Consider the following 27,102-nt stretch of genomic DNA (forward strand, 5'->3'; position numbering starts at 1 on the left):
GCCTCCCAAAGTGCTGGGATTACAGGCATGAGCCACCGCGTCCAGCCCAATATTGCTCTTTTAGAATTGGCGATATTGCTGTCAGGCCTTGTCCCTTCACTCGGAAGACTTCCTTAGGAGAAATTTTCAGAAATGGATTGCTGAGCTGAAGGGTGCAATACTTTTACAGCTTTTGAGATATAATACCAACTTTTATCCCATTTAAAAGGAATATATGTTTGCAAGTTTCATCACAACCTTGGCAGTACTGGCATTTATACTTCTTAGGTTTCAGCTGGAAGAAATATATATATATATATATATATATATATATATATATATTTTGAGACAGAGTTTTGCTCTTGTTGCCCAGGCTAGGTGCAATGGTGTGATCTCGGCTCACTGCAACCTCCGCCTCCTGGGTTCAAGTGATTCTCCTGACTCAGCCTCCCAAGTAACTGGGATTATGGGCATCCACCACCATGCCTGGCTAATTTTTGTATTTTTAGTAGAGACAGGGTTTTGTCATGTTGGCCAGGCTGGTCTCGAACTCCTGACCTCAGGTGATCCACATGCTTCAGCCTCCCAAAGTGCTGGGATTACAGGCATGAGCCACTGTGCCCGGTCAGAAATATAATTTAAGCTAGATCCAGAATAGGATTTTGGTTAGTGGAATAGGGAAGGATGACTTATTTATTTATTTATTTATTTATTTTTTTTTTTTTTGAGACGGAGTCTCGCTCTGTCGCCCAAGCTGGAGTGCAGTGGCCGGATCTCAGCTCACTGCAAGCTCCGCCTCCCGAGTTCACGCCATTCTCCTGCCTCAGCCTCCCGAGTAGCTGGGACTACAGGCGCCCGCCACCTCGCCCGGCTAGTTTTTTGTACTTTTTAGTAGAGATGGGGTTTCACCGTGTTAGCCAGGATGGTCTCGATCTCCTGACCTTGTGATCCGCCCGCCTCGGCCTCCCAAAGTGCTGGGATTACAGGCTTGAGCCACCGCGCCCGGCCCGGGAAGGATGATTTATCAAGCATCAGATACAGCTGGGCTCAGGCTTAGATCTGGCCATGAGTCTGCAGTGAAGAAATGGCCATGAGTATACCTGACTTTGATCACTGATCACTCCAGCTCTGCAATCCCAAAACTATCCCAAGGAAGTCTTTTTTTTTTTTTTTTTTTTTTTAGATAGGATCTCGCTCTGTCACCCAGGGTAGAGTGCAGTAGCACGATCACGGCTCACTGCAGCCTCGAAATCCCAGGCTCAAGCCATCTTCCCATCTCACAGCCTCCCAAGTAGTTGGAATTACAGGCATGTGCCACCATGCCCAGCTAATTCTTAGGTTTTTTTTTTTTTTTTTTAAATAGAGATGAGGTCTCGCTATATTCTTCAGGCTGGTCTTGAACTCCTGGGCACAGGTGATCCACCCGCTGGCCTCCCAAAGTCCTGGGATTACAGGCATGAGCCACCATGCTCAGCCAGCCAGGGAAGCCTTCTGATTGCTCTGGCCTGGGTCATGCATTCATGATGATAGGGGAGGGTAAACTGTCTTGAACAGCCCCAAATAGAGCCTCAGGAAACCTCTTAGGTCCTTGCTCCTACAAGTCAAAGTTAAGGGGGCTGAAACAAGCAATTACAACATGGCATAAACCAGGCAATGACAGAAATCAGTGGAGGGTACTAAAGTTCAAAGTATAAGAGAAGGAATGATTAGCTTTTGAGCAGGGCAGCTAGGGAAGAGTTCACAGAGCAGATATGCATTAGCACTGGCTCTTTTGCCAGGGACAGACTGCAAATTCCAAGTGGATGAAGCAATTTAAAAACAAACTTGTTGGGCTCACATAAGTGGAACATCATAACTGGGGCTTCAGGTGTAGCTGGATCCAGGGACTCAAACCATACTTCCCTTTTCACCAAGTACCTCCGTTGTCTTGTGTCTGCTGGATTCTTTCTGCGGAAAGCTTCTTCCAGAAGGCAGAACCTAAGGGGTGCTGGACTTTCCCTTTAACTCCCCAGGAAAGAGTTCTTCTCCCTCCCAGCCCTTGGTATCCTTCCCAGGGGAGAATCTCACTGGCCTTGGTAAATTCCGTGCTGTTCCTTTAACCAATCCCTGTAGCCAGGGGGATGGGGAACTCTGATTGGCCACCCTTACTGTTGAAAGGGCAAACAAAAAAACTGCAGTAACCACTGGCTGCCACAAGGGGACACCCAAGCAGAGGTTTCGACGATGAGTAGGCGTTTGCAAGTTGTGCAAAAGAAAGACTGCATGTAGAAAAGTCTAGAAAAGTCAGACAGGATGACCGAGCATGCGGTCTGCTGCTACTTTCTTCACCATGTTGATGCTGGGACACCTCATAGACCCTGTTTCTTTCCTTTTTTTTTTTTTTTTCTGTTTTTTTGAGATGGAGTCTTACTTTGTCACCCGGTTCACTACAAACTCTGCGTTCCGGCCTTAAGTGATTCTGGTGCCTCAGCCTCCTGAGTAGCTGGGACTACAGCCGCAGGCCACTGCACCCGGCTATTTTTTTTTTTTTTTTTTTTTGAGACGGAGTCTGGCTGTGTTGCCCAGGCTGGAGTGCTGTGGCGCCATCTCAGCTCACTGCAAGCTCCGCCTCCTGGGTTCACGCCATTCTCCTGCCTCAGCCTCCCCAGTAGCTAGGACTACAGGCACCTGCCACCATGCCCAGCTAATTTTTTGTATTTTTTGGTAGAGACGGGGTTTCACAGTGTTAGCCAGGATGGCCTCGATCTCCTGACCTCGTGATCCGCCCGCCTCGGCCTCCTAAAGTGCTGGGATTACAGGCGTGACCCGCTGCGCCTGGCCACTTCTTTCTTTCTTTCTTTCTTTTTTTTTGAGACAGAGTCTCACTCTGTCTCCCAGGCTGGAGTACAGTGGCCCGATCTCAGCTCATTGCAACCTCCGCCTCCGGATTTCAAGAGATTCTTCTGCCCCAGCCTCCGGAGTAGCTGGGATTACAGGCGCCTGCCACCACGCCTGGCTAATTTTTGTATTTTTAATACAGACGGGGTTTCACCATTTTGGCCAGGCTGGTCTTGAACTCCTGACCTCAGGTGATGCACCCGCCTTGGCCTCCCAAAGTGTTGGGATTACAGGTGTGAGCCACTGCGCCAGCCTAATTTTTGTATTTTTAGTAGAGATGAGGTTTCACCATATTTTTTCTTTTTTCTTTCTTTCTTTCTTTTTTTTTGAGATGGAGGTCTCGCTCTGTTGCCTAGGCTGGGGTGCAGGGGCACAATCTCGGCTCACTGCAGCCTCCGCCTCCCAAGTTCAAACAATTCTTCCAACTCAGCCTCCCAAGTAGCTGGGATTACAGGTGCACCACCACGCCCAGCTAATTTTTGTATTTGTTTTAGTAGAGATGGGGTTTCACCATGTTGGCCGGGCTGGTCCCTAACTCCTGACCTCAGGTGATTCACCCTCCTCGGCCTCCCAAAGCACTGGGATTACAGGCATAAGCCACCGCGCCCGGCCTATTTTAAAATTTTTAGTAGAGATGTAGGTCTTATTGTTGCCTAGTCTGGTCTCGAACTTCTGGCTCAAGTGATCCCTTCCCACCTCAGCCTCTCAAAGTGCTGGGATTATACGTGTGAGCCACTGCACCTGGCCTGGCTTCCTCTTGTAAGACTCCCTGGGCTTTCTCAGATCTCCAGAGCCCACTCTACCTGGGTGTGGTGCCGGTCAGAAGGATCAGGGAATTCAGATTTCAAACTGCTGGGCTCAAACGATCCTCTAGCCTCGGCCTCCTGAGTAGCTGGGACTACAGGCATGTTCCACCATGCCCAGCAGGAAAATCTTTGAGAAGTTGAGCAAGGGTTCCCCAGTTCAGCTCTGAGAGGCATAGGGTCCTTACAGCCAGAAGTTCCTCACACTGGACTCGGTAAGAAAAGGCTCTCAGGGCAGTGCTGAGACTCAGGAGGCTGCGATAGGAGGAGTCACTTTACGAGGTCCCCTATTGCTCATTTGTAGGCCTGAAAGTCAAGGCATGTGGCCAGGGGATGGAACCTTTGATACGCACTTAGCTAAGCCTCTTCTAGGAACTCAGGCTATAGTCCTGCTTGCAAGTGTGTGTAACTATAGGCATGTCACCGTGGAGAAGTACACTATTCAAATAAATGCCTATGTTTAAAGCTACCATAGCTAATACTTGATGTAATGGGTTGAGTAGTAGCCCCTAAAAATATATATCCCAGCTGGGCATGGTGGTTCATGCCTATAATCCTGGCACTTTGAGAGGCCAAAGTGGGAGCTGGAGGCTAGCCCAGGAGCTGGAGGCTAGCACGGTGAGGGCAGGGCAACAAGCAAGACCCCCATCTCTAAAAAATTAAATAAATAAATAAATAAACAAACAAGCTGGGCGTGGCGGTGGCACCTGTGACCTGTGTGCAGTCTCAGCTACTCGGAGGCTGAGATGGGAGGATCACTTGACCCCAGGAAGTTGAGGATGCAATAAGCCATATGGCAGCACTATACTCCAACATGGGGAAGAGTGACTGCGTCGCAAAAAAATTTACACGTACCCACCCACATATATCCAAATCCTAACCTGCTGGTAGGGGTGAATGTAACTGTAATTGAAACAGGGTCTTTGCAACTTGATATACAGTGAAGTTCATTTGTTTGTTTCCATTTTTAGGGATTTCTTTTGATTTTTCTTTTTGACTTTTATTTTTTATTTTTTATTTTTTTGAGACGGAGTCTCGCTCTGCCGCCCAGGCTGGAGTGCAGTGGCTGGATCTCGGCTCACTGCAAGCTCCGCCTCCCGGATTTACGCCATTCTCCTGCCTCAGCCTCCCGAGTAGCTGGGACTACCCGAGTAGCTGGGACTACAGGCGCCCGCCACCTCACCCAGCTAGTTTTTTTGTATTTTTTAGTAGAGATGGGGTTTCACCCTGTTAGCCAGGATGGTCTCGATCTCCTGACCTCGTGATCCGCCCGTCTCGGCCTCCCAAAGTGCTGGGATTACAGGCTTGAGCCACCGCGCCCGGCCTTGACTTTTATTTTTAATTATGCTTCCAAAGTTGAAACTAGACAACAAGGTACATTGAAAGAAGTCTGGCTTTCATTCTTATGTTTTCATCTTGTTCCCTTATTCCCCCAGTTTTGTTACTTTTTTTTTTTTTTTTTGAGATGGAGTCTCACTCTGTTGCCCAGGCTGGAGTGCAATGGCACTATCTCAACTCACTGCAACCTCCTCCTCCTGGGTTCAAGTGGTTCTCCTGCCTCAGCCTTCTGAGTAGCCAGGGCTATAGGCACACACCACTATGCCTGGCTAATCTTTGTATTTTTGTAGAGATGGGGTTTCACCATGTTGGCCAGGCTGGTCTCGAACTCTTGACCTCAGGTAATCCACCCACCTTGGCCTCCCAAAGTGCTGGAATGACAGGCATGAGCCACCGCCCCTGGCCTAGATTTTGGTTCATACTTCTTTTGGTTTTTTTTTTGTTTTCTTTTCTTTTTTTTTTTTTTGAGACAGGGTCTTGCTCTGTCACCCAGGCTGGAGTGCAGAGACAGGATCACAGCTCACCGCAACCTCTGCCTCTTAGGCTCAAGCAGTTCTCTCTCTTCAGCCTCCTGAGTAGCTGAGACTTCACGCACAGTCACCACACTCAGCAACTTGTTTGCATTTTTTGTAGATTCAGAGTTTTGCTGCTGTATTTCCCAGGTTGGTCTCAAACTCCTGGGCTCAAGTGGTCCAGCCACCTCAGCCTCTCAAAGTGCTGGGATTACAGGCATAGGCCACCGCGCCTGGCCTGGCTCATTCTTTTCATGTTTCTTTTGTTTTAGAGTCTCGCCCAGTTGCCCAGGCTGGAGTGCAGTGGCATGATCTCAGCTCACTGCAACCTCTACTTCCCGGGGTCAAGCAATTCTCCTGGGATTACAGGTGCCCACCACCATGCCCAGCCAATTTTTTTGTATTTTTGGTAGAGATGGGGTTTCACCATGTTGGCCAGGCTGGTCTCACACTCCTGACCTCAGGTGATCCGCCCACCTTGGCGTCCTAAAGTGCTGCAATTACAGATGTGAGCTGCCGCGCCTGGCCTTTATGTTTCTTATTCAAAAATATAAGCAAATTCGCCGGGCGCAGTGGCTCATGCCTGTAATCCCAGCACTTTGGGAGGCCAAAGTGGGTGGATCACCTGAGGTCAGGAGTTTGAGACCAGCCTGACCAACACGGAGAAACCCCGTCTCTACTAAAAATACAAAATTAGCTGGGCGTGGTGGTGCATGCCTGTAATCCCAGCTACTCGAGAGGCTGACGCAGGAGAATCGCTTGAACCCAGGAGGTGGAAGTTGCGGTGAGCCGAGATCACACAACTGCACTCTAGCCTGGGCAAAAAGAGCGAAACTTGGTCAAAAAATAAAAAACAAAACAAAACAAAACAAAACAAAAAATATATATATAAGCAAATTTTGTTCATGTGCTTGGTGTGGTAAAAAATATATATATATATAAGCCGGGCGCGGTGGCTCAAGCCTGTAATCTCAGCACTTTGGGAGGCTGAGACGGGCAGATCACGAGGTCAGGAGATCGAGACCATCCTGGCGAACACGGTGAAACCCTGTCTCTACTAAAAAATACAAAAAACTAGCCGGGCGAGGTGGCGGGCGTCTGTAGTCCCAGCTACTCGGGAGGCTGAGGCAGGAGAATGGCATAAACCCGGGAGGCAGAGCTTGCAGTGAGCTGAGATCGTGCCACTGCACTCCAGCCTGGGCGACAGAGCGAGACTCCGTCTCAAAAAAAAATATATATATATATATAAAATATGCAAATATATAAACACATACACATGCATGTATTTCTCTTTGTGCACACAAAAGATGACATATTGTAAAAACTGTTCTCTACCTTGGTTTTTTTCCACTTAATATATCCAGACACCATTCAATGTCAGTATATGAAGACTGTCTTCATTCCTTTTTATAGCTGTATTACTCCATCATGTGGTCGCATTGGGTTTCTTTCAGTCTTTTGATCTTATGTATAATGTCAATAAATAGCATCGGTCATTAAAAAATGAGGCTGGGTGCAGTGACTCACGCCTGTAATCCCAGCACTTTGGGAGGCCGAGGTGGGTGGATCACCTGAGGTCAGGAGTTCGAGGCCAGCCTGGCCAACATGGTGAAACCCCGTCTCTACTAAAAATACAAAAATTAGCTGGGCATTGTGGCGTGTGCCTGTAATCCTAGCCACTCGGGTGGCTGAGGCAGGAGAATCCCTTGAACCCAGGAGGGAGGGATTGCAGTGAGCTGAGATCGCACCACTGCACTGCAGTCTGGGTGATAGAATGAGACTCCATTTCAAAAAAAAAAAATAGGGTCTTCGCAGATGTAATTAAGGATCTTGCGATGACATTATCCTGAATTTATGGTGGGCTTAATAAGAGAAAGGCAAGTCCTTATAAGAAAAAGGAGAGGCTGGGCTCAGTGGCTCACGCCTGTAATCCCAGCACTTTGGGAGGCAGAGGAGGGAGGATTGCTTGACCCCAGGAGCTCGAGACCAGCCTGGACAACATAGGGAGACCCTGTCTCTACAAGAAAAAGAAAAAAAAAAAGGAGAGAGTCATTTGAGACTCACAGACACACAGAGAAGGCCAAGTGACGACAGAGGCAGAACGTGGAAGGCTGCATCTACAAGCCAAGAACTCCGAGGTTTCCCAGCAGCCACCAGAACCCAGGAGAGAGGCATAGGACATGCAGATTGTCCTCAGAGCCTCCAGAGGGAGCCAACCCTGCTGACAACCTCATTTCATTATTCTGGTCTCCTGAATTATGAGAAAATCACGTTCTGTTGTTTTAAGCCTCTCAGTGTGTGGGCATTTGTTACAGCAGGCCCCAGGAAACTAATAGCATTCGCCTATTTACTTTATGTTTACCGTCTGTCTCCCTAAGGGCCACGAATTTTGTGTATTGTTCATTTCTATGAGCAGAAGCAGGCACAGAATAGATATTAAGTACTTAATATGTGCCAGACGCTGTTTTAAGTGCTTTTACACGGTTTCATTCGTTTCATCCTCATAGTAACGTTTTGGAGCAGACACTACTATTTACAGGGAGCAAACTGAGGCCCCGAGGGTAGTGGTCAGGATTCCAACCTACTAAACGATGTTCCCTGGATAATTACGGAATCAGAAAACTAGGAGTCCGAAGGGTGACATCAGACACGTCCCAGTCACCACGAAGCCTGGATTTCTCTCCCTCAACTGCAAACGAAAGGCATTAACTGGCCGGGCGCGGTGGCTCAAGCCTGTAATCCCAGCACTTTGGGAGGCCGAGGCGGGCGGATTACAAGGTCAGTAGATCGAGACCATCCTGGCTAACACGGTGAAACCCCTTCTCTACTAAAAAGTACAAAAAACTAGGCGGGCGAGGTGGCGGGCGCCTGTAGTCCCAGCTAATCGGGAGGCTGAGGCAGGAGAATGGCGTGAACCCGGGAGGCGGAGCTTGCAGTGAGCTGAGATCCGGCCACTGCACTCCAGCTTGGGCGACAGAGCGAGACTCCGTCTCAAAAAAAAAAAAAAAAAGAAAGGCATTAACTGGCTTTGCCCACAGCATGGAGCCCAGACGACCGACGAAGGTTTCACCTGCGCACGCGTTTACCCACAATGCACCCCGCGCCGGCGCGCGTTGCTCCGCCCCCTTTTGTATTACAAGCCGAGGCACTTTACGGCTCTCTTCCTCTTTCCTCCGGCGGGAACACAGCCCGTCCCGCCCCTTTCGTCCAGCGGGCCCCGCCCTACTCCGCGTGGATTGGTTAACCGCCCTTCTAGCCCGGTGCTGACTGGCTCGCGTCTCTGCCACTTTCTTTCAGCCCAGTGGCGCGCGGCGCGGCGTGGCGACGACCGCCGGGAGCGTGTGCAGCGGCGGCGGCGGAAGTGGCCGGCGAGCCCGGTCCCCGCCGGCACCATGGTGAGGGCAGGGCAACGGCGGGGTCTTACCGGGAGGCGGGAACAGCAGTCGTTGGGAGCCCTGCGGGCGGGCGCTGAGGGCTGGGTTGGCGCGGGGCGAACGTACGGTCCGAGCCTCGAGTCCCGTCCCCCGGCACAAGGCTGGGAAACTGATGCTGGAGACTGCAGGTGGTTCTACCACGTTCGTGTCTGGGATTTAGCGTTGCACGTACTTGTATCCACAGTACAGTGGCCTCTCCTTACTTAGTTTTCCCATTTTGCAGGTTGGGAAACTGGGGTAAAAAAAGTGGGGATCCACCGAATGCAACAGTTTTTGGGTAGGGAAGGGGGTCCCTTACGCTTCGTACCCAGTCTGACCTCCCAGATTGAAAACTAGAGTGCTGGGAAGTAGGGGGCCAGTCTGAGTTGTGAAACTTAGTTTTAGGAATTTCAGAGCTTGTAAGATGCTTAAAATGCTAGCAGTAGAGCCTCCTAGGCCACTTGTTTTCTGGCTGAAAAGTAGGCCTGGTGCTGGGGTGTGTTGTTTCTCCTTGGTTCACATAGCATATCATTCCAGGGGAAGGGGGCGTTTTGAGCTAAGGCTGGCCAAAGTACATCCTCCCTGCACACAGAAGGAAAAATTGCAGCCCAGGTCTCTGCAGAGCCACATTGCTTATGATTCTGGAAGTTCTGGATCTGGGCTAGAAAGTGCCCGTGTCTCCCAGTGTGCGGATCAGAAAAGGAATCCAGAGCTGGGAGTTTCCTGGCTCATCAGCATCTGGCCCTTCTTTTTTCAATGAGAGAAACCAAGGCCCTTGTTGGGGATGTGACTTCCAGACTGTGAGAGAGTGGGAGATTCAGTAACCAGGAGGGCCCCCCGGGGTGGCTGCATCAGAACTGTGGATTAGTGAGAGAGCTCTCCCTAAATCCAGCTGGTAAGTGTGTAGTCACCCAACGGGTTCACCTTGCCTGCTTCCTAGACAGAGCCGATTTATCAAGACAGGGCAATTGCATTAGAGAAAGAGTATTTCACACAGAGCCAGCTATGCAGGAGACTGGAGTTTTATTACTGCTGAAATCAGTCTCCCCTGAGCATTAGGGGATCCGAGTTTTTTTTTTTTTTTTGAGACGGAGTCTCGCTCTGTCGCCCAGGCTGGAGTGCAGTGGCCGGATCTCAGCTCACTGCAAGCTCCGCCTCCCGGGTTTACGCCATTCTCCCGCTTCAGCCTCCCGAGTAGCTGGGACTACAGGCGCCCACCACCTCGCCCGGCTAGTATTTTTTTGTATTTTTTAGTAGAGATGGGGTTTCACCGTGTTCGCCAGGATGGTCTCGATCTCCTGACCTCGTGACCCACCCGTCTCGGCCTCCCAAAGTGCTGGGATTACAGGCTTGAGCCACCGCGCCCGGCCCGGGATCCGAGTTTTTAAAGATAATTTGGCGGGTAGGCGCTCAGGAAGTGGGGAGTGCTGATTGGTTGGAGCTTCCTGAGGTTGGAGATGGAGTCATTGGCAGGGGATTGAAGTGAGGTTTTCTTGCTGTCTTCTGTTCCTGGGTGGGATTGCAGGACTGGTTGAGCCAGATTACTGGTCTGGGTGGTGTCAGCTGATCCATCAAGTACAGGGTCTGCAAAATATCTCAAACACTGATCTTAGATTTTATAATAGTGATGTTATCCCTAGGAGCAATTTGGGGAGGTTCAGACTCTTGCAGCCAGAGGCTGTATGACCTGTAAACAATAATTTCTAATCGTGTAGCTTATTTGTTAGTCCTACAAAGGCAGACTGGTCCCCAGGCAAGAAGAGGGTCTTTTCGGAAAGGGCTATTACCAATTTTGTTTCAGAGTCAAACTATACACTAAATCCCTTCCCAAGGTTAGTTCGGCCTATGCCCACAGATAAACAAGGACAGCTTAAAGGTTAGAAGCACGATGGAGTCGGTTAGGTCTGATCTCTTTTCACTGTCATAATTTCCTCAGTTACAGTTTTTGCACAGGCGGTTTCAAGAGCAAGGATTCAGAGAGCCTGTCCCTCTCTGCCATGTACTTAGAGGGCAGAGTTGGCATGAAAGACTGGGCAGAACTGGAAGGATCCATCCCTGTGTTACGTTTTGTGGAAGCAGGATCTTTGTTTTTCTTCCAACTATATTCCCAGTGTGTAGAACGGTGCCTGGGCAAAGTGTGAACTCATTCATTCAGCCCCTTCCCACCTTCTGAACATCCAGAGTCCTGGCTGTCCAGCCATTTCCTGGAGGAGTGGCCAAGCATGGACAAGGCATCATGGGATACACACTTCAGTTCCCTGTGGTCAGGGCAGGGCCAGAAGGAGTGGCCTGGGTTAGAAGCAGGGATGGGCAGTCCTGGACAGCTTCCTGAATTAGGAGGCACTGGATTAGGTCCTCGTGGATCTAGACCTGAGAACCAGATTCCAGATGCTCCAAGAAAGCCCACTAAATCTCCACCTCTCGGAGAGAGTGATTTTCCTGCCTCAGCCGCCCAAGTAGCTGGGATCACAGGCATGCGCCACCACGCCTGGATAATCTTTGTATTTTCAGTAGAGATGGGGTTTCACCATGTTGGCTAGGCTAGTCTTGAACCCCTGACCTCAGGTGATCCACCCACCTCGGTGTGTCAAAGTGCTGGTATTACAGGTGTGAGCCACTGCACTCTGCACTTGTTTTTCTTTTTTGGAACTGAGCTCTCACTGTCATCCAGGCTGGAGTGCAGTGGCACAATCACTGCAGCCTCAACCTCACCGGCTGAAGTGATCCTCCCACCTCAGCCTCCCAGGTAGCTGGGACCACATGCATCACTAAACCTGGCTAATTTTTACATTTTTTGTAGAGACGGAATCTTGCTGTGTTGCCCAAGCTGGTCTCATACTCCTGGGCTCAAGTGATCCTCCCACCTCAGCCTCCGAAAGTGCTGTGATTACAGGCGCAAGCCACTGTGCCTGGCCTCACCTGGCACTTTGATGTATCTCCTTTTAAGATTTTGAGGATCCACCCCTTCCTCTGACCTCTTTCTCCAACAGAGTTTGGAGATGAGGATATAGGAGAAATCAAGATATATGGTCACAGCCTCAGGCCATTGCAGCCTTGGAGGGCCCAGGAGTCAGGCAACTCCCTGTCCAGCAGCCACTCCTTCCCTTACCTGTGGGGTGGGGCGAGTGTTCTGCCTTCCCTGCCTGCCTCCCTGGGTGGTGTGTGCACTTCTTTTGTGTATTTATTCAACAAATATTTACCGAGTACCTCTTATGTGCCTGGCCTTGTGCTTGGCCCTGGACAAAGTCCACACCCACTTTGAGTGTTCCAGTCTAGCAAGGGACAGAGGTAATAAACAAGGTAATTAAAGACTGGCTGCATCCTATGATGGAAACAAACACCCATGAGGCAGAGAGTGGCCATTAAGAGGGCCTGGCCAAAGGAGGTGACGTTTCAGCAGCCACGTGAAGGTCTGGGGAAGGTCACCCCAGGCAGAGGCAATAGCAGAAGTAAAGGTCAGGTGGCAGGAATGGGTGTGACGGCCAGTGTGGCAGAGCCTCTCAGGCCTGGCTCTGTAGCTGGCCTGGGGAGTGTCGTGAGCGGGTCTGCACCAACCCTATTTGGGTATTTTTTGTTTTTTGGGTTTTTTTTGTTTGTTTGTTTGTTTGTTTTTGAGATGGAGTCTCGCTCTGTCGCCCAGGCTGGAGTGCAGTGTCCAGATCTCGGCTCACTGCAAGCTCCACCTCCCGGGTTCACACCATTCTCCTGCCTCAGCCTCCTGAGTGGCTGGGACTACAGGCACCCGCCACCTCGCCCGGCTAGTTTTTTGTATTTTTTAGTAGAGACGGGGTTTCACCGTGTTAGCCAGGACGGTCTCGATCTGCTGACCTCGTGATCCGCCCGTCTCGGCCTCCCAAAGTGCTGGGATTACAGGCCTGAGCCACTGCGCCCGACCTGTTTTTTGGATTTGTTTTGAGATGAACTGTCACTGTCACCCAGGCTGCAGTGCAGTGGCACGATCTCAGCTCACTGCAGCCTCTGCCTTCTGGGTTCAAACGATTCTTCTGCCTCAGCCTCCCGAGTAGCTGGGACTACAGGTGTCCGCCACCATGCTTGGCTAATTTTTGCATTTTTAATAGAGATGGAGTTTTACCATATTGGCCAGGCAGGTCTCGAACTCCTGCTCACTGCAGCCTCTGCCTCCTGGTTTCAAGCGATTCTCCTGCCTCAGCCTCCCAAGTGGCAGGGATTACAGGCGCCTGCCACCACGTCCAGCTAATTTTTGTATTTTAGTAGAGATGGGGTTTTGCCATGTTGGCCAGGCTGGTCTGGAACTCCTGACCTCAGGTGATCACCTGCCTCAGCCTCCCAAAGTGCCGAGATTACAGGCGAGAGCCGCTGTGGCTGTCCTGCCAGCTCTCTTTCTTTCTCAGATGTTCTTTCTGCTGCTTTTGGATGGGATTGCAGGTGACAGGCAAGAAGGCCATGGGTCCTCCCAGGCTGTGCTCTTGGTCACTGGGACCAGGTGGTGACCCAAGAGGGGCTGTCACTGGCATGGAAGGTGTGTCTGCAGGCCACCTGCTGACAGTAGGGCGTCCGCCTCTGGGCAGCTCTGCCAGGGCCTTGCTGGATTTCCCTAGGCAGATCACTTCTGCTGTGGGTGCCGGCGCCTCCTCTGCAGAATGAGAGGTGGGCCTTAAAGGGCTAGCCTGACCTCTGCCCCTTCCCCGGTGATCCAGGAGGAGGTCCCAGGTCCCATTCCTGTTACGGACTGGAGAAATAAAACAGGCTTACTGAGGAAAACCCACGGCTTCTTCACAGTAAAGGGCAACCTGGGCATGGGACCCATGTGCCAATCTGTGGCTCTTGTGTTTTCTCTGTGGCTGGTGGCACCCAGTCAGACACACACCCAGCCGCCCGCAGCCCTCCTCCCCTGTCTCTCCGAGCAGCCGCCCCGGGGCCACATGGCCCGTTCTTCCCCCTTATCTGGCTCTTCCAGGAAGCCGGTGCAGGAAGCGGGCTTGGGCCTGGCTTCCTGCTGGCACCGACCTCCCCTGGGCAGCTTTTCTCAGGAAGGGGCTGTGGGATGTAGGATTCCCTCCCCAGCCCCTTCCTTTCATAGGGGAGCCACCCCGCCAGGGTTGAAGGCCATTTCCGGCCTCCACAGGGAGAGGCCTTCAAGTTCACACTCCCTGGAAAGGCGGCCACCCTGTGGATCAGGGTGGTAGCCAGGGCAGGACTCCCAGCAAAGGCTTCTGGGGTCAGGGCCACCTGGAATTCCAGTCACCAGGACGAGGCAAGGTGAAGCCTCTGTCCTGTGAGGCACTGTCTCGTCAGGGCCCCTTGGTGCTGGGACCTTCCTCACGGCAGTACTAGAACGGGCCTGTTATAGGACCCCGCACCCAGGCACAGCCCTGTGTCACCCCGAGGCAGCTCCCAGTGTACAGGCTGAGTTTTATGTTTCCGAAATGAAAGAGTTGATTTTCCCCCCAGTAATAGAAACACTACATATTTGACATAATAAATTCAGTAATGATGGAAAAAAAATCTTGAAACCAGACGTGGTAGCGCATACTTGTAATTCCAGCTACTTGGGAGCTTGAGATGGGAGGATTCCCTAAGACCAAGAGTTCAAAGCCAGCTTGGGCAAGATAGCAAAACCCTGTCACCACCAAAAAAAAAAAAATCTTGAAAGTTCACCTTACCTGGTGACTTCCTGTCTTTGAAAACCCAGTTCAGGCTAAGGGTGATGGCTCATGCTGTTACCCCAGCACTTTGGGAGGACCAGGCGAGGGGATCACTTGAGGTCAGGAGTTCAAGACCAACCTGGCCAACATGTAGAAACCCCGTGTCTACTAAAAATACAAAAATTAGCTGGGCATGGTGGCGCACCCCTGTAATCCCAGCTACTTGGGAGGCTGAGGCGGGAGGATCACTTGAACCCCGGAGGTGGAAGTTGCAGTGAGCCAGGATCACACCACTGCACTCCAGTCTGGGTGACAGGCTTGCTTCTCAGGCTCAAGTGATCCTCCTGCCTCAGCACCCAAGTAGCTGGGACTACAGGCGCATGCCACCATGCCCAGCAAAGTTTTGTATTTTTAGAGCAAGACTTCATCTGAAAAAATAAAAATAAAACCAGCTCAGATGTGGCCTTCTCTGATGGGACTGACCCCTGCAATGGGGCCTGGCGGTGTCAGTCTCGGCCAGTTGGGGCTGCCCTGCAAGGCATGGGCTTGTGCTTTCTTCAGACAGACAGGGCCAGGCCAGCTCTGTCCCCTCCTAGCTCCATAGTACTGGGCAAGTTCCCCAGTTTCCAAGCTGTAGTGTCCTCAACTCCATACAGTAACCTCAACATGGATGCATTTCAGGCATACCAGTTTGAGCTTAAAATACAAGCATTAGGCCAAGCGAGGTGGCTCATGCCTGTAATCCCAGCACTTTGGGAAGCTGAGGCAGGTGGATCCCCTGAGGTCTGGAGTTTGAGACTAGCCTGGCCAACATGGTGAAACCCCGCCTCTACTAAAAATATAAAAATTAGCTGGGTGTGGTGATGCACGCCTGTTGTGCCCAGTTGCTTGGGAGGCTGAGGCAAGCTGCTTGGGAGGCTTGAACACAGGAAGTGGAGGTTGCAGTGAGCCATGATTGTGCCACTGCACTCCAGCCTGGGTGACAGAGCGAGACTCTGTCTCAAAAAAAAAAAAAAAACAAAAATTGACCAGAGTGTTCAGCACCAAGAGCAGGTGGTGGCCACCTATGGGAGGAGGGAGGGTATGTGAGGCTTTTCTTCCTAATCCAAGAGGCAGGTGTGTGTTCCGGGGCTGGGCAGAGTAAGGAAATGGCATTTCCAGTGGAGAGTGATTGACACACACTCCTGTGCGCCCCTTCCACCATACCGCACCATCTTTGAGTCGTGGGTGGGACTCGAGACCAGAGCTCCCAGGCGCTGATCAGACAGACAAATCATGCAGCTTTATTTGCCTTTCAGCTTCCCTTGTCACTGTTGAAGACGGCTCAGAATCACCCCATGGTGAGTACTCAGTGGTCTGGGACAGCCTGTTTGAGAGGGGGCCAGCCTCAGCACAGGGGCGGCGGCTGAGCAGACGGCTTCCTGCCTGTCCACCAGCACGGCAGCTCGTTCCCTTCTCCCTCCCCAGGCGTGTCCACACCCCTGTCATTTCTGCTACTTGTAAGAGTAATGCATACATACTTACTAAAAATTTAATGGGCCAGTTGCAGTGGCTCACGTCTGTAATCCCAGCACTTTGGGAGGCCGAGACAGGAGGATCGTCTGAGCTCAGGAGTTCAAGATCAGCCTGGGCAAGAAGAACTTAAAATTTAGCCAGATGAGGTGGTGTGTGCCTATAGTCACAGCTACGCAGGAGACTGAGGCGAGAGAATTGACTGATCCCAGGAGTTTGAGGCTGCAGTGAGCTATGATCATACCACTGTGCTCCAGTCTGAGCGACAGAGTGAGACCTTGTCTCTAAAAAAAGAAAAAAAATTAATGAGGGGGTTCTGCAGCCATACCACCCTGAACGCGCCCAATCTCATCTGATCTCGGAAGCTAAGCAGGGTTGGACCTGGTTAGTACTTGGATGGGAGAAAATTTTTTTTTTCTTTTTGAGACGGAGTCTCGCTCTGTCACCCAAGCTGGAGTGCACTGGCCAGATCTCAGCTCACTGCAAGCTCCGCCTCCCGGGTTCATGCCATTCTCCTGCCTCAGCCTCCCGGGTAGCTGGGACTACAGGCGCCTGCCACCTCACCCGGCTAGTTTTTTTTTTTTGTATTTTTTAGTAGAGACGGGGTTTCACCGTGTTAGCCAGGATGGTCTTGATCTCCTGATCTTGTGATCCGCCCGCCTCGGCCTCCCAAAGTGCTGGGATTACAGGCTTGAGCCACCGCGCCCGGCCAAGGATGGGAGAAAATTAATGAGGTGGAAGGATCACTTGAGCCCAGGAGTTCAAATCCAACCTGGGCAATATAACAAGACCCTGTCTCTTAAAAAAATAAAAAGAACTTCAGGCTGGGCGTGGTGGCTCATGCCTATTATCCCAGCACTTTGGGAGGCTGAGGCTAGAGGATGGCTTGAGCCCAGGAGTTCAGAGACCAGCCTGGGCAACAAGGAGAAACCACGCCTCTCCATAAAATATAAAAATTAGCTGGGTGTAGTAGCGTGTGCCTGTAGTTCCAGTTACTCGGGAGCCTAAGGCAGGAGGATCACCTGAGCCTGGGGCATTTGAGGCTGCAGGTCTAACCTGGGCAACAGTGAGACCCTGTCTCCAAAAAATGATAGTATTACATACTAACACTTCAGTTAAAGTGCACAATTTAGTGGCATTTGGTGCAGTCACAGCGTTGTGTAACCACCACCTCTCTCTAGGCCGGAACATTTCCGTCTCCCCAAAAGGAAACCCCGTCTCTATCAGCATTCACTTCCCAACCCTAGCTCCTGATGAGCACGAGGCAGCTGCCGTCTCTGTGGGGTTGCCTATTCCGGATATATCCCATGCATGTGAGCAGAGACCATGAGGCCTCTCAGGTCTAGTAGCTGTCACTCAGCACCGTGTTTTTGAGGTTCATCCACCCTGTGGCCTGTGTCAGTGCCTCATTCCTTATAGCCAGACGATACTCCGTGGAGCAGATACTTAACACGTTTTGTTTATCTGTTCGTCTGCTGATAGGCATCTGGGCTCTTTCCCCTTTTTGGCTATTGCGAATAGTGTCACTGTGAACGTTCACACACACATATTTGTATAGTTGCTTGTGTTCGTTTCTCTCGGGCATATGCCTAAGTTGAATCATTTAAAAATCTCAGCCTTGGTGGGAGGCCCAGGCGGGTGGATCACCTGAAGTCAGGAGTTCGAGACCAGCCAACATGGTGAAACCCCCGTCTCTACTAAAACATTAGCTGGGCGTGGTGGCAGGTGCCAGCTACTTGGGAGGCTGAGGCAGGAGAATCGCTTGAACTCGGAAGGCAGAAGTTGCAGTGAGCTGAGATCACGCCATTGCACTCCAGCCTGGGCAACAAGAGCGAGACTTCGTCTCAAAAGAAAAACTCGGCCAGGCGCGGTGGCTCAAGCCTGTAATCCCAGCACTTTGGGAGGCCAAGACTGTGCCATTGCACTCCAGCCTGGGCAACAAGAGCGAAATTCCATCTCAAATATAAAAAAATAGGCCTAGGCCGGGCACAGTGGCTCAAGCCTGTAATCCCAGCACTTTGGGAGGCCGAGACGGGAGGATCACGAGGTCAGGAGATCGAGACCATCCTGGCTAATACGGTGAAACCCCGTCTCTACTAAAAAATACAAAAAACTAGCCGGGCGAGGTGGCGGGCGCCTGTAGTCCCAGCTGCTAGGGAGGCTGAGGCAGGAGAATGGCGTAAACCCAGGAGGCGGAGCTTGCAGTGAGCTGAGATCCGGCCACTGCACTCCAGCCTGGGCGACAGAGCGAGACTCCGTCTCAAAAAAAAAGAAAAACTCAGCCTTGGACTGAGCACAGTGGCTAATGCCTATAATCTCAGCACTCTGGGAGGCCAAGACAGGAGGATCACTTGAGCCCAGGAGTTTGGGACCAGTCTGGACAACAGTGAGACCCCACTTCTACAAAAGGAAAATAAATTAACCGCGTGTGGTAGTGTGAGCTTGTAGTTTCAGCTGCTAGGAAACCGAGGTGGGAGGATGACTTGAGCCCAGGAGGTCGAGGCTGCAGTGAGCCATGCTCACGACACTGTACTCCAGTCTGGGCAACAGAGCAAGACCCTGTCTCATAAAAGACATCAAAAAATCTCAGCCTTTTTTGAACAGCAGCATATCTTCAGAATGATGTGCTACTTATCTTTGTTCTCAAAACATATCAAAATAGATGAGTAATTATTACAGTGCAAAACAGCATTTGCGGAACACCACAGCCCAAATATCTGGTGTTGTGGGGGTGCCTACCGGACCAGCCTAACTGTGCCCACCTGGCCCCCAGCCACCCTGGATCAGTGGCCACCGTCACCATTGTCTCACTCATTCCTTTAAACATTTCTGTGTTTCTTAATTTTTTTTTTTTTTGAGACGGGGTCTCACTCCGTCACCCAGGCTGGAGTGCAGTGGCCGGATCTCAGCTCACTGCAAGCTCTGCTTCCCGGGTTTATGCCATTCTCCTGCCTCAGCCTCCCGAGTAGCTGGGACTACAGGCGCCCGCCACCTCGCCCGGCTAGTTTTTTTGTATTTTTTAGTAGAGACGGGGTTTCACCATGTTAGCCAGGATGGTCTTGATCTTCTGACCTCGTGATCCGCCCGTCTCGGCCTCCCAAAGTGCTGGGATTACAGGCTTGAGCCACCGCGCCCGGCCATTTTTTCTTTTTTTTTTTTTTTTTCTTTTTTTTTTTTGAGATGGAGTCTCGCTCTGCCGCCCGGGCTGGAGTGCAGTGGCCAGATCTCAGCTCACTTCAGCTCACTGCAAGCTCCGCCTCCCGGGTTCACGCCATTCTCCTGCCTCAGCCTCCCGAGTAGCTGGGACTACAGGCGCCCGCCACCACGCCCGGCTAGTTTTTTGTATTTTTTAGTAGAGACGGGGTTTCACTGTGTTAGCCAGGATGGTCTCGATCTCCTGACCTCGTGATCCACCTGTCTCGGCCTCCCAAAGTGCAATTTTTTCTTTTTTAAGACCAAGTCTCACTCTGTTGCTCAGGCTGGAGTGCAGTAGTGCGGTCTCAGCTCACTGCAACTTCCGCCTGCTGGGTTCAAACAATTCTTCTGCCTCAGGCTCCCAAGTAGCTGGAACTACAGGCGTGCATCACCATGCCCAGCTAATTTTTGTATTTTTAGTAGAGATGGGGTTTCACCATATTGGTCAGGATGGTCTCAATCTCTTGACCTCGTGATTCGCCCACGTCAGCCTCCCAAAGTGCTGGGATTACAGGCCTGAGCCACCACGCCCGGCCCAGTATCATTTTTTAATTGTACAAAGGTTGGCGTCATGATAGACTGTCTAACTGCCAGTGAAGTGTATAGTGGAGGAAGAGCCTGTCGCCTGTAAGGAAGGCCATTTAGGGGTCTGGGAGCTGTGGGCTGAGGCCTGGAGGTGGTGGTCCGTCTCACGGGGCAGAGCTGCACCTCCTGGGGGGCCCATGGCTCAGGGCTCCAGGGCCATAGCTGGCCTCTGGCCTGTCTCTCTTCCAGTTGGTGGAGCTGAAAAATGGGGAGACGTACAATGGACACCTGGTGAGCTGCGACAACTGGATGAACATTAACCTGCGAGAAGTCATCTGCACATCCAGGGTGGGTACTGCGCCCACCAATGGGGGTGGTATGCGGGGGTGGACACTCAACATCCTCCCTCCCTGGGCCTCATGGGAGGAGTTAGTGGGGGAGGCCGCCTAGGACTGCTCATCCTGACAGGGGTCAGTGGGGAGGGACAGGGCAGGGTGGGCCAGGCCACCAAGTCCCCTAGCACACCCTGGACTTTGACCCTGTGTGAGGCTGCCCCCCTGACCCGGCCTTTCCTGCTGTGTGTCTGTTGGTGCCACCCCTGACCTGGAAGGACCTGGGCCTGGGGATTCCCTGTGGCTCAGGTCGGGGCAGCCCCCTCCAGGGGAAGTCCAAGCCTCCCAGGCTCTGCTGCCTTTAGTCCAGCCTGGATGTTGCCTGGACTCTGTGGGCCATGGTAGCGTGGCCATGGGATGTCCGGAATGCCCAGGTCACGGTGGGCAGGGGCAGTGCCAGGGCCCGGTGGGCCAGGAGCCACCAGCCAGAGCCCAAGACCGGGAAGTGCCTCGCTAGGAGCGCTGCTGGGTCGGCCGGGGCTGGAAGATGGTTCCTCTGGCGTCACGGGCCTTCCTGCCCCTGGGAGGACCCATGGAGCACTGAGGAGGAGGTCAGGCATGGTGCTGAAGGCAGCGGCTCCCTTGGACTCCTCCCACCAACCTTCCCTGACACCATCTGTCTTGTCTCCCTGTGGGTGACAGCCCCCCATGGTATAGGGAGGAAACTGCTGGGGAGCTTGGAGTGCCTGCCTGGGGTCACCTTGACAGGACAGCAGGGCTCAAGGAGGGGGAGCGCTCCTTCCTGAAGTGGCCTTGTCTTGCCCTGACCCCCAACCCAACCCAGGACTGGGCCTCTCGTCAGCACAGGGTGGGAACAGGTGGTGGGGCTGCTGTGCAGCAGCGCTAGAAGCTCTAGAAGCTGCTTGCTGGGTTTTGTGTCATAGCCCCTCGGAGGACGTCTGGGTGGGTCCAGTCCGGCTGTGTGGGACGGTGCCTTGGTGCAGAACCGCGTGCCTCCCACCTGCGGCCAGCAGGGCTCTTTCCCCTTCCGGCATTGGAATCACCAGGTGTGTTGCGTGCGTGAGCGTGTGCGGTCTTTTGGACACTTCCAGGTCCTTGACCTGAGAAGCCTGTTAATTCAGAGGCTGTGTGGTCTCCAGGGGTTGGTCTGGCCTCTGCCGCCAGCTTCGAGTGGACGGGTGACTTTCCCTGGGCAGCCTGCCTCTGTGGCTGGGCGGTGATGCTGCCGTCACAGGTGGCTGGGAGGAGAGGCGATGGGAACTCACATCGTCCCCATGTGAGCGGGGCCCTCCCTCCCTCAGAGGCAGGCCGCAGGATGCAGAGAGCCCCTCGGGCTGAGGGACCTCTGGAGCGCTGTGGGCAGGAGGCAGGGGCCTCCCTGCAGTGAGCTCAGGCCCTGCCCAGGTTCCTGCACGAGGAAGCCTCTGGGCCCTGCCTGGGAGAGCTGGGCGCCAAGCCGCCTGCCCAGGCCCTGAGCCCCCACAGAACCATAGTGTGTCCACCCCACGAGCCCTTGAGGGGTTCCTAGGACAGTGAGCACCCAAGGGGGCTGTTCATCCCCACCCAGCGCTGGGCCAGGCAACACCCACCCAGGCATGGAGGAGAGTGTCTGACGGGAGGACTTGGGGATTCAGGCAGGTGAGGCCTTTTAGGGCCAGAGTCATCCAGATGAGAAGTGGGAAAACCACGTGCAAAGTCCTGGGGGCAAGCCCATGGCGTGTGTTCCGGAAACAAAGTTCCATCTAGAGGGAATGTCATCGGGGCTGGGAGAGGACCGCCAGGGCGGGGCAGGGTCTCGAGCCCTAGAGAGCCCTGCTGAGGCTCTTAGACCTTGCCCCCAAGACAGAGGGGCCCATGGGTGGGTTCCAAGCAGGAAGATACTGCGATCTGACTTCTAATGGCATCTGGGGCAAAGGCCATGCAGGCGTCACACGTGGATCTGTCCAGGAACCTGGGTGGTGGGGTGGGACTGGGGAACTGATACGGTAGGAATGGCCCTAGCCCCTGCTAATCCCTCGATCTGTCCCAGTGGGGGCCTCAGGGACGCATTGCAGCGTGAGTCTGTGACTTTGCAAGGCCCGCATTTCTCCAGTCTTGGTTAGCTCTCCTAACACTGGCATCACTGGAAGCTGCCCTTGAGCCACCCTGGCAGGACCCAAGTACCCCCATCCCCCACCCCTCTTCACCCACCACACTAGGCCTGTAGCTTGCTCCCATGTCCCAACTCAGGCCCTGTTGGGAGATACTGGGATGAATGAATGAGTCAGGGCACATAGAGAGGCTTCCAGAAGTGAGGTGGGGCTGGGGCAGGAGGAGGAGTAGCTGGGCTTCGTCTGGGTCTGGTGCACAGGGAGGCCCCCATCCACTCTGGGCTTTGGGCTGCAGGTAAAGAATCCCAACCCCAACTGGAGAGAGCCCCATCCCAGGCTGGAGGGAGCCCCAGTCAGCCACTCCTGAGCCAGGCCCACGGGCAAAGGATAGGAGTCAGTTTTCCTTTTGGGTGCACAAGGGGGCTGCGCCTACCACACCCACCCTTGCTGCTGGGTGAAGGATTGCCTGGGATCAGGAGAGATCCTGCCTGCAGGGTGGACACCTTTCCACATGTCTCCTGGGACTGAGACTGTGCAGCTTGCCGGGATGGTGCGGGGTGCAGGCTGGGTGGGATCTGCAGGGCCTCCCACAGATCGGAGACCCTGCTCCCAGTACTGGGCCAGACAGCCTGGTAATAACCCGCTCCCCTGCCAGGCGCGGTGGCTCACACCTGTAATCTCAGCACTTTGGGAGGCCGAGGCAGGTGGATCATGAGGTCAGGAGATCGAGGCCATCCTGGCTAACACGGTGAAACCCTGTCTCTACTAAAAATACAAAAAAATTAGCCAGGCGTGGTGACTGGTGCCTGTAGTCCCAGCTACTCAGGAGGCTGAGGCAGGAGAATAGCGTGAACCCGGGAGGCGGAGGTTGCAGTGAGCCGAGATGGCACCACTGCACTCCAGCCTGGGTGACAGAGCAAGACTCTGTTTCAAAAAAATAAAAATAAAAGTAAAAGTAAAAAATAGGGCCAGGCACGGTGGCTCATGCCTGTAATCCCAGCACTTTGGGAAGCTGAGGTAGGCGGATCACAAGGTCAGGAGATCGAGACCATCCTGGCTTAACACGGTGAAACCCCGTCTCTACAAAAATACAAAAAAATTAGCCAGGCATCTGTAATCCCAGCTAATCGAGAGGCTGAGGTGGGAGAATTGCTTGATCCCAGAAGGCGGAGGTTGCAGTGAGCCAAGATCGTGCCACTGCAGTCCAGCCTGGGTGCTAGAGTGAGACTCTTATCTCAAAAATAAAAAAAACCCGCTCCCCTTCTCCACAGGACGGGGACAAGTTCTGGCGGATGCCCGAGTGCTACATCCGTGGCAGCACCATCAAGTACCTGCGCATTCCTGACGAGATCATTGACATGGTCAAGGAGGAGGTGGTAGCCAAGGGCCGCGGCCGCGGAGGCCTGCAGCAGCAGAAGCAGCAGAAAGGCCGCGGCATGGGCGGCGCCGGCCGAGGTGGGTCTCCCATCCGCAGTGGACATACCTGGGGCGGGAGGACAGCAACACGTGGCATCCCTCCTTCTTGGGGTTGGCCTTCTTGGCTAGTGCCCTTGCAGCACTGCCTCGGAGCCTCCCAACCCTCCCGGGCCCCCCTCCTGGTCTTTGGCCATGAGCCAAGGCCCAGCCAGAGGAGCCCGGAGACCTGGGACTCAGTCCTCCTCTCACTGCGCCTCCTGGTAGTCCTCAGGGCACATCAAGTCACCTCCCCAAGCCTCAGTTTCCCCTCTGAGAGGGTCTGGCGGTGCCCACCTCTCCAGGCCGCTGGCAAGGACTCCACTTGGGGCCTGGTGTGGGGCCCTTTCCCTGCCGTGGCTCTATCCAGAGCCAAGGTCACCCGCCCCCACCAGAGATGATGAATTGGCGTAAAATTCCATTTGTTAGGCCCAGGGGCCATCTGTAGCCCCTGCCCCTCCTCACCTCTCTGTCCCCAGCTCTTGTGTTTTCAGGGGGACCTGGGCTTTGCTTCTTCCATCCATGGGCACTGCTGGTGTGCTGGGCTCAGGTGCCAGCCTGGGGGCTTGCAGCACGGCAGGCTGGCCCCGGAAGGCCCCAGGTGCCAATTCTGAGTGCAGGCTCACGAGGTGGTCAGGAGTGAGCCCGAGGGAGGGATGGGGATAGTACTCCAGGCAGGGAACTTTGGGGATCTCAGGGTGGGTGGGCCTCTGGGGTCCCAGGCCTGGCTCCTTCCCAGCACTTGGGGTCAAAGTTGTTGAGAGAGTGGGTCGGGTCCTACCTAGGGAAGTCGGGGGTTTTCTCTGGCTGCTCTGCAGGAAGCCACGGGGCCATGGGGTGCAGATAGCAGCCTCGCAGTAACTCCCATCAGGCCGTGCACCCTGGCACAGCTGGCCCTCCCTGGTGAGAAGGGAGGTTGGTGGCCTGGGCCAGTGTTGGCCTCTGGCCTCTGTCCCCACAGGGCCTGGTGGCCCCTGGCTGGTGAGAGCCCTGACCTCTTGGATCCTCTAAATCTGGACCCCTGACCCCACCTTCAAGGTGTTGAGGTCTACAGAGGAAACAGTGATTCCAGTTCCTGTTGGGGTCAGACCTCCTGTCTCCAGACCTCCCCGGCCCAAGGCTGAGATTCCGAGCGGGCTCTGTGGAGGGCCGGAGCTATGCTGCCTGCAGCTCTGGCCTCTGGTCTCTGGTACCGGCACATGGGCCGCAGGGCCAGCTCCTCTTGCTGGCCTTGGCTCTCCTGCTGTTTGAAGCTCCAGCTTTGATTTCCTCAAGCATTCGTCCAGCTAGAAAGTTCTCTGAGGCCGGGCACGGTGGCTCAAGCCTGTAATCCCAGCACTTTGGGAGGCCGAGACGGGCGAATCACGAGGTCAGGAGTTTGAGACCATCCTGGCTAACACGGTGAAACCCCGTCTCTACTAAAAAATACAAAAAGCTAGCTGGGCGAGGTGGCTGGCGCCTGTAGTCCCAGCTATTTGGGAGGCTGAGGCAGGAGAATGGCGTAAACCCGGGAGGCGGAGCTTGCAGTGAGCTGAGATCCGGCCGCTGCACTCCAGGCCGGGCGACAGAGCGAGACTCCGTCTCAAAAAAAAAAAAAAAAAAAAAAAAAAGAAAGTTCTCTGAAACGGCTCCCTAGACGGGGCTCACAGAGCTGGGGTCCCCGAGGGAGACGGAGAGGGAGGGATCAATGTGGGGTCCCGGCCCACCCAGCCTGCTGCATCCAGGCCTGGCCTGTGGTGGGGGTGGCATGAAGGGGTGCTGGGCACACAGACGGTGTGGGGACAGGCGTGCCCTGCGTGCAGCCTGCTCAGGATTACTGTGGGCGCCGCTGCAGTGTCCACTCAGTGAGTCCCTGGGGCCCTCATCTCCTGGGACTCTATCTCCTGGGACCCCCGTGTCACCTCCCCAGTGGCCACATGCTCCCACCTCAGGGGCTTCATGGAAAATGTCATTTGGCCTCATGGTCTCCTGTCTCTGTGGCCTCAGGCCAGGTGGGGAATCCCCTCCCCTTCTCCATTCCTGGGGCTGGATTCACAGAAACCCCTTTTCTGTTTTCCTCCCGGCAGGTGGATGAGGGGCCATGGGTGGTCCTGGAGCGTGGGAGGCCCTCCCAGGCAGCCCCCAGCCTGGCTTACTGCCCTAGTCTCTGCTCCACCCCTCTCTCACCTCCCCCTCCTCCAGGAAGCCCTTCTGGCTTTGTCGTTTAGGAAGCCTGCCCCAACCCACCATGTGACTTAGTGCCCTCTATTGCCTAGTCCCCCCACTGCATCCCTGGGGGTTGAGTCTAGTCCCATAATGAGGATGCCCTGGAGTTCCTGCCTTCCTCAGATGCTCTGCCCCATGGAGGAGATCCAAAGCACCCTCAGTCCCCACCTCACATATGAGGAAGCTGAGCCTGGGGACTTAGGTGACCTGGACTAGAGTTTCAGGGCACTGGGATCCTGTGGAAGGTCCCACTCACCTGGCTCTGCTGCAGCCCCCTCTCTCTGTTCTCTAGGTGTGTTTGGTGGCCGGGGCCGAGGTGGGATCCCGGGCACAGGCAGAGGCCAACCAGAGAAGAAGCCGGGTAGACAGGCGGGCAAACAGTGAGCCCACCCAGACCGGCCACTGCGCCCCCTCCTGCCAGGGCAGCGTTTCCGCTCCACAGTCTCAGATGGATCTGCTCAGAAAGGAAGAGGCGGGAGTCAGGGGAACCCCTTCGTGTTTTGCGACCCTCCCTTTTAGGTGAAGTCCCTTTTTCTTGCTAAAACCGACAGTTCTCCGGTTGGAAATGTTATTTGGTGTTTTTGGTTTTGTGAAGCGGCCGTCCCAAAGCTGGCTGGGTTCCTGGAAGAGTCTGTGTTGAAGGCATCTTTCAAGCCCTCGCTCTGGTTCTCAGGGCGGCATTTTCCAGGCGGGTTTGTTTTGCATTTCTCGGAGCCTCTCTGAGCAGTGACCAGACGGGAGATTTTTATTTTAAGCTGTTCACGCTGGGACTGACAGCCTGCAGAGTTTCTTTGGGCGCGGCCCCAAAATTGCCTTCAAAACAAACCCGGGACGGTTGAAAGCCCTCGAACCCGTGCACAGGATGCCTTGGGCCCTGGCCCATCACTTCCTCTCTTGTGTTACAAAAATAAAAACAAATAAAACTACACACTGCACATCCACTGTTCCTTTTGAGCATCTGGGCGCACCTAGTGGGGCTCCTGCCCTCTGTCCATCTCTGGGCTGTCGGGAAATCACCGTTCCTGTGAGGGAAGCTTCCTTTTTAGAGGTCTCACCAGGCGTCAGCATCACAGTGGGGTCCTGATATCCTTTTACAAAAGGCAAGACCAGCATCTAGACAGTGGGGCTCTTGAGAGTCCCCGGCGCCCCCACACCAGGTTGTCCTATACCCTCTCCCCTCTGTGGAGATGTGAATGCTGAGGGTTGTGTGAGGAGGGAAGT

At 53.7% G+C, this 27,102-nt stretch overlaps 1 protein-coding gene across 1 annotated transcript; it reads left to right on the forward strand.

Annotated features, from left to right (window-relative positions):
* The first annotated feature begins 8,641 nt into the window (after positions 1–8,641).
* Positions 8,642–26,816, forward strand: LSM4 (LSM4 homolog, U6 small nuclear RNA and mRNA degradation associated). The gene is made up of 5 exons (XM_033195482.1): positions 8,642–8,904; positions 15,848–15,889; positions 20,031–20,129; positions 23,496–23,679; positions 26,174–26,816. Exons 1-5 carry the CDS (start codon positions 8,902–8,904, stop codon positions 26,263–26,265), a joined length of 420 nt encoding a protein of 139 aa, XP_033051373.1. The 5' UTR covers positions 8,642–8,901; the 3' UTR covers positions 26,266–26,816.
* Positions 26,817–27,102: the final 286 nt, after the last annotated feature.

This window comes from Trachypithecus francoisi, unplaced genomic scaffold (assembly GCF_009764315.1).
Source record: "Trachypithecus francoisi isolate TF-2019V2 unplaced genomic scaffold, Tfra_2.0 Lachesis_group5, whole genome shotgun sequence".
NCBI lineage: Eukaryota > Metazoa > Chordata > Mammalia > Primates > Cercopithecidae > Trachypithecus > Trachypithecus francoisi.

Excerpts from the sequence above, each read along its gene's own strand:
- LSM4 (XM_033195482.1), top strand. Across the intron at positions 15,890-20,030 it reads CGGCTCAGAATCACCCCATG|TTGGTGGAGCTGAAAAATGG; the intron begins GTGAGTACTCAG and ends TCTCTCTTCCAG. Across the intron at positions 20,130-23,495 it reads AAGTCATCTGCACATCCAGG|GACGGGGACAAGTTCTGGCG; the intron begins GTGGGTACTGCG and ends CCTTCTCCACAG.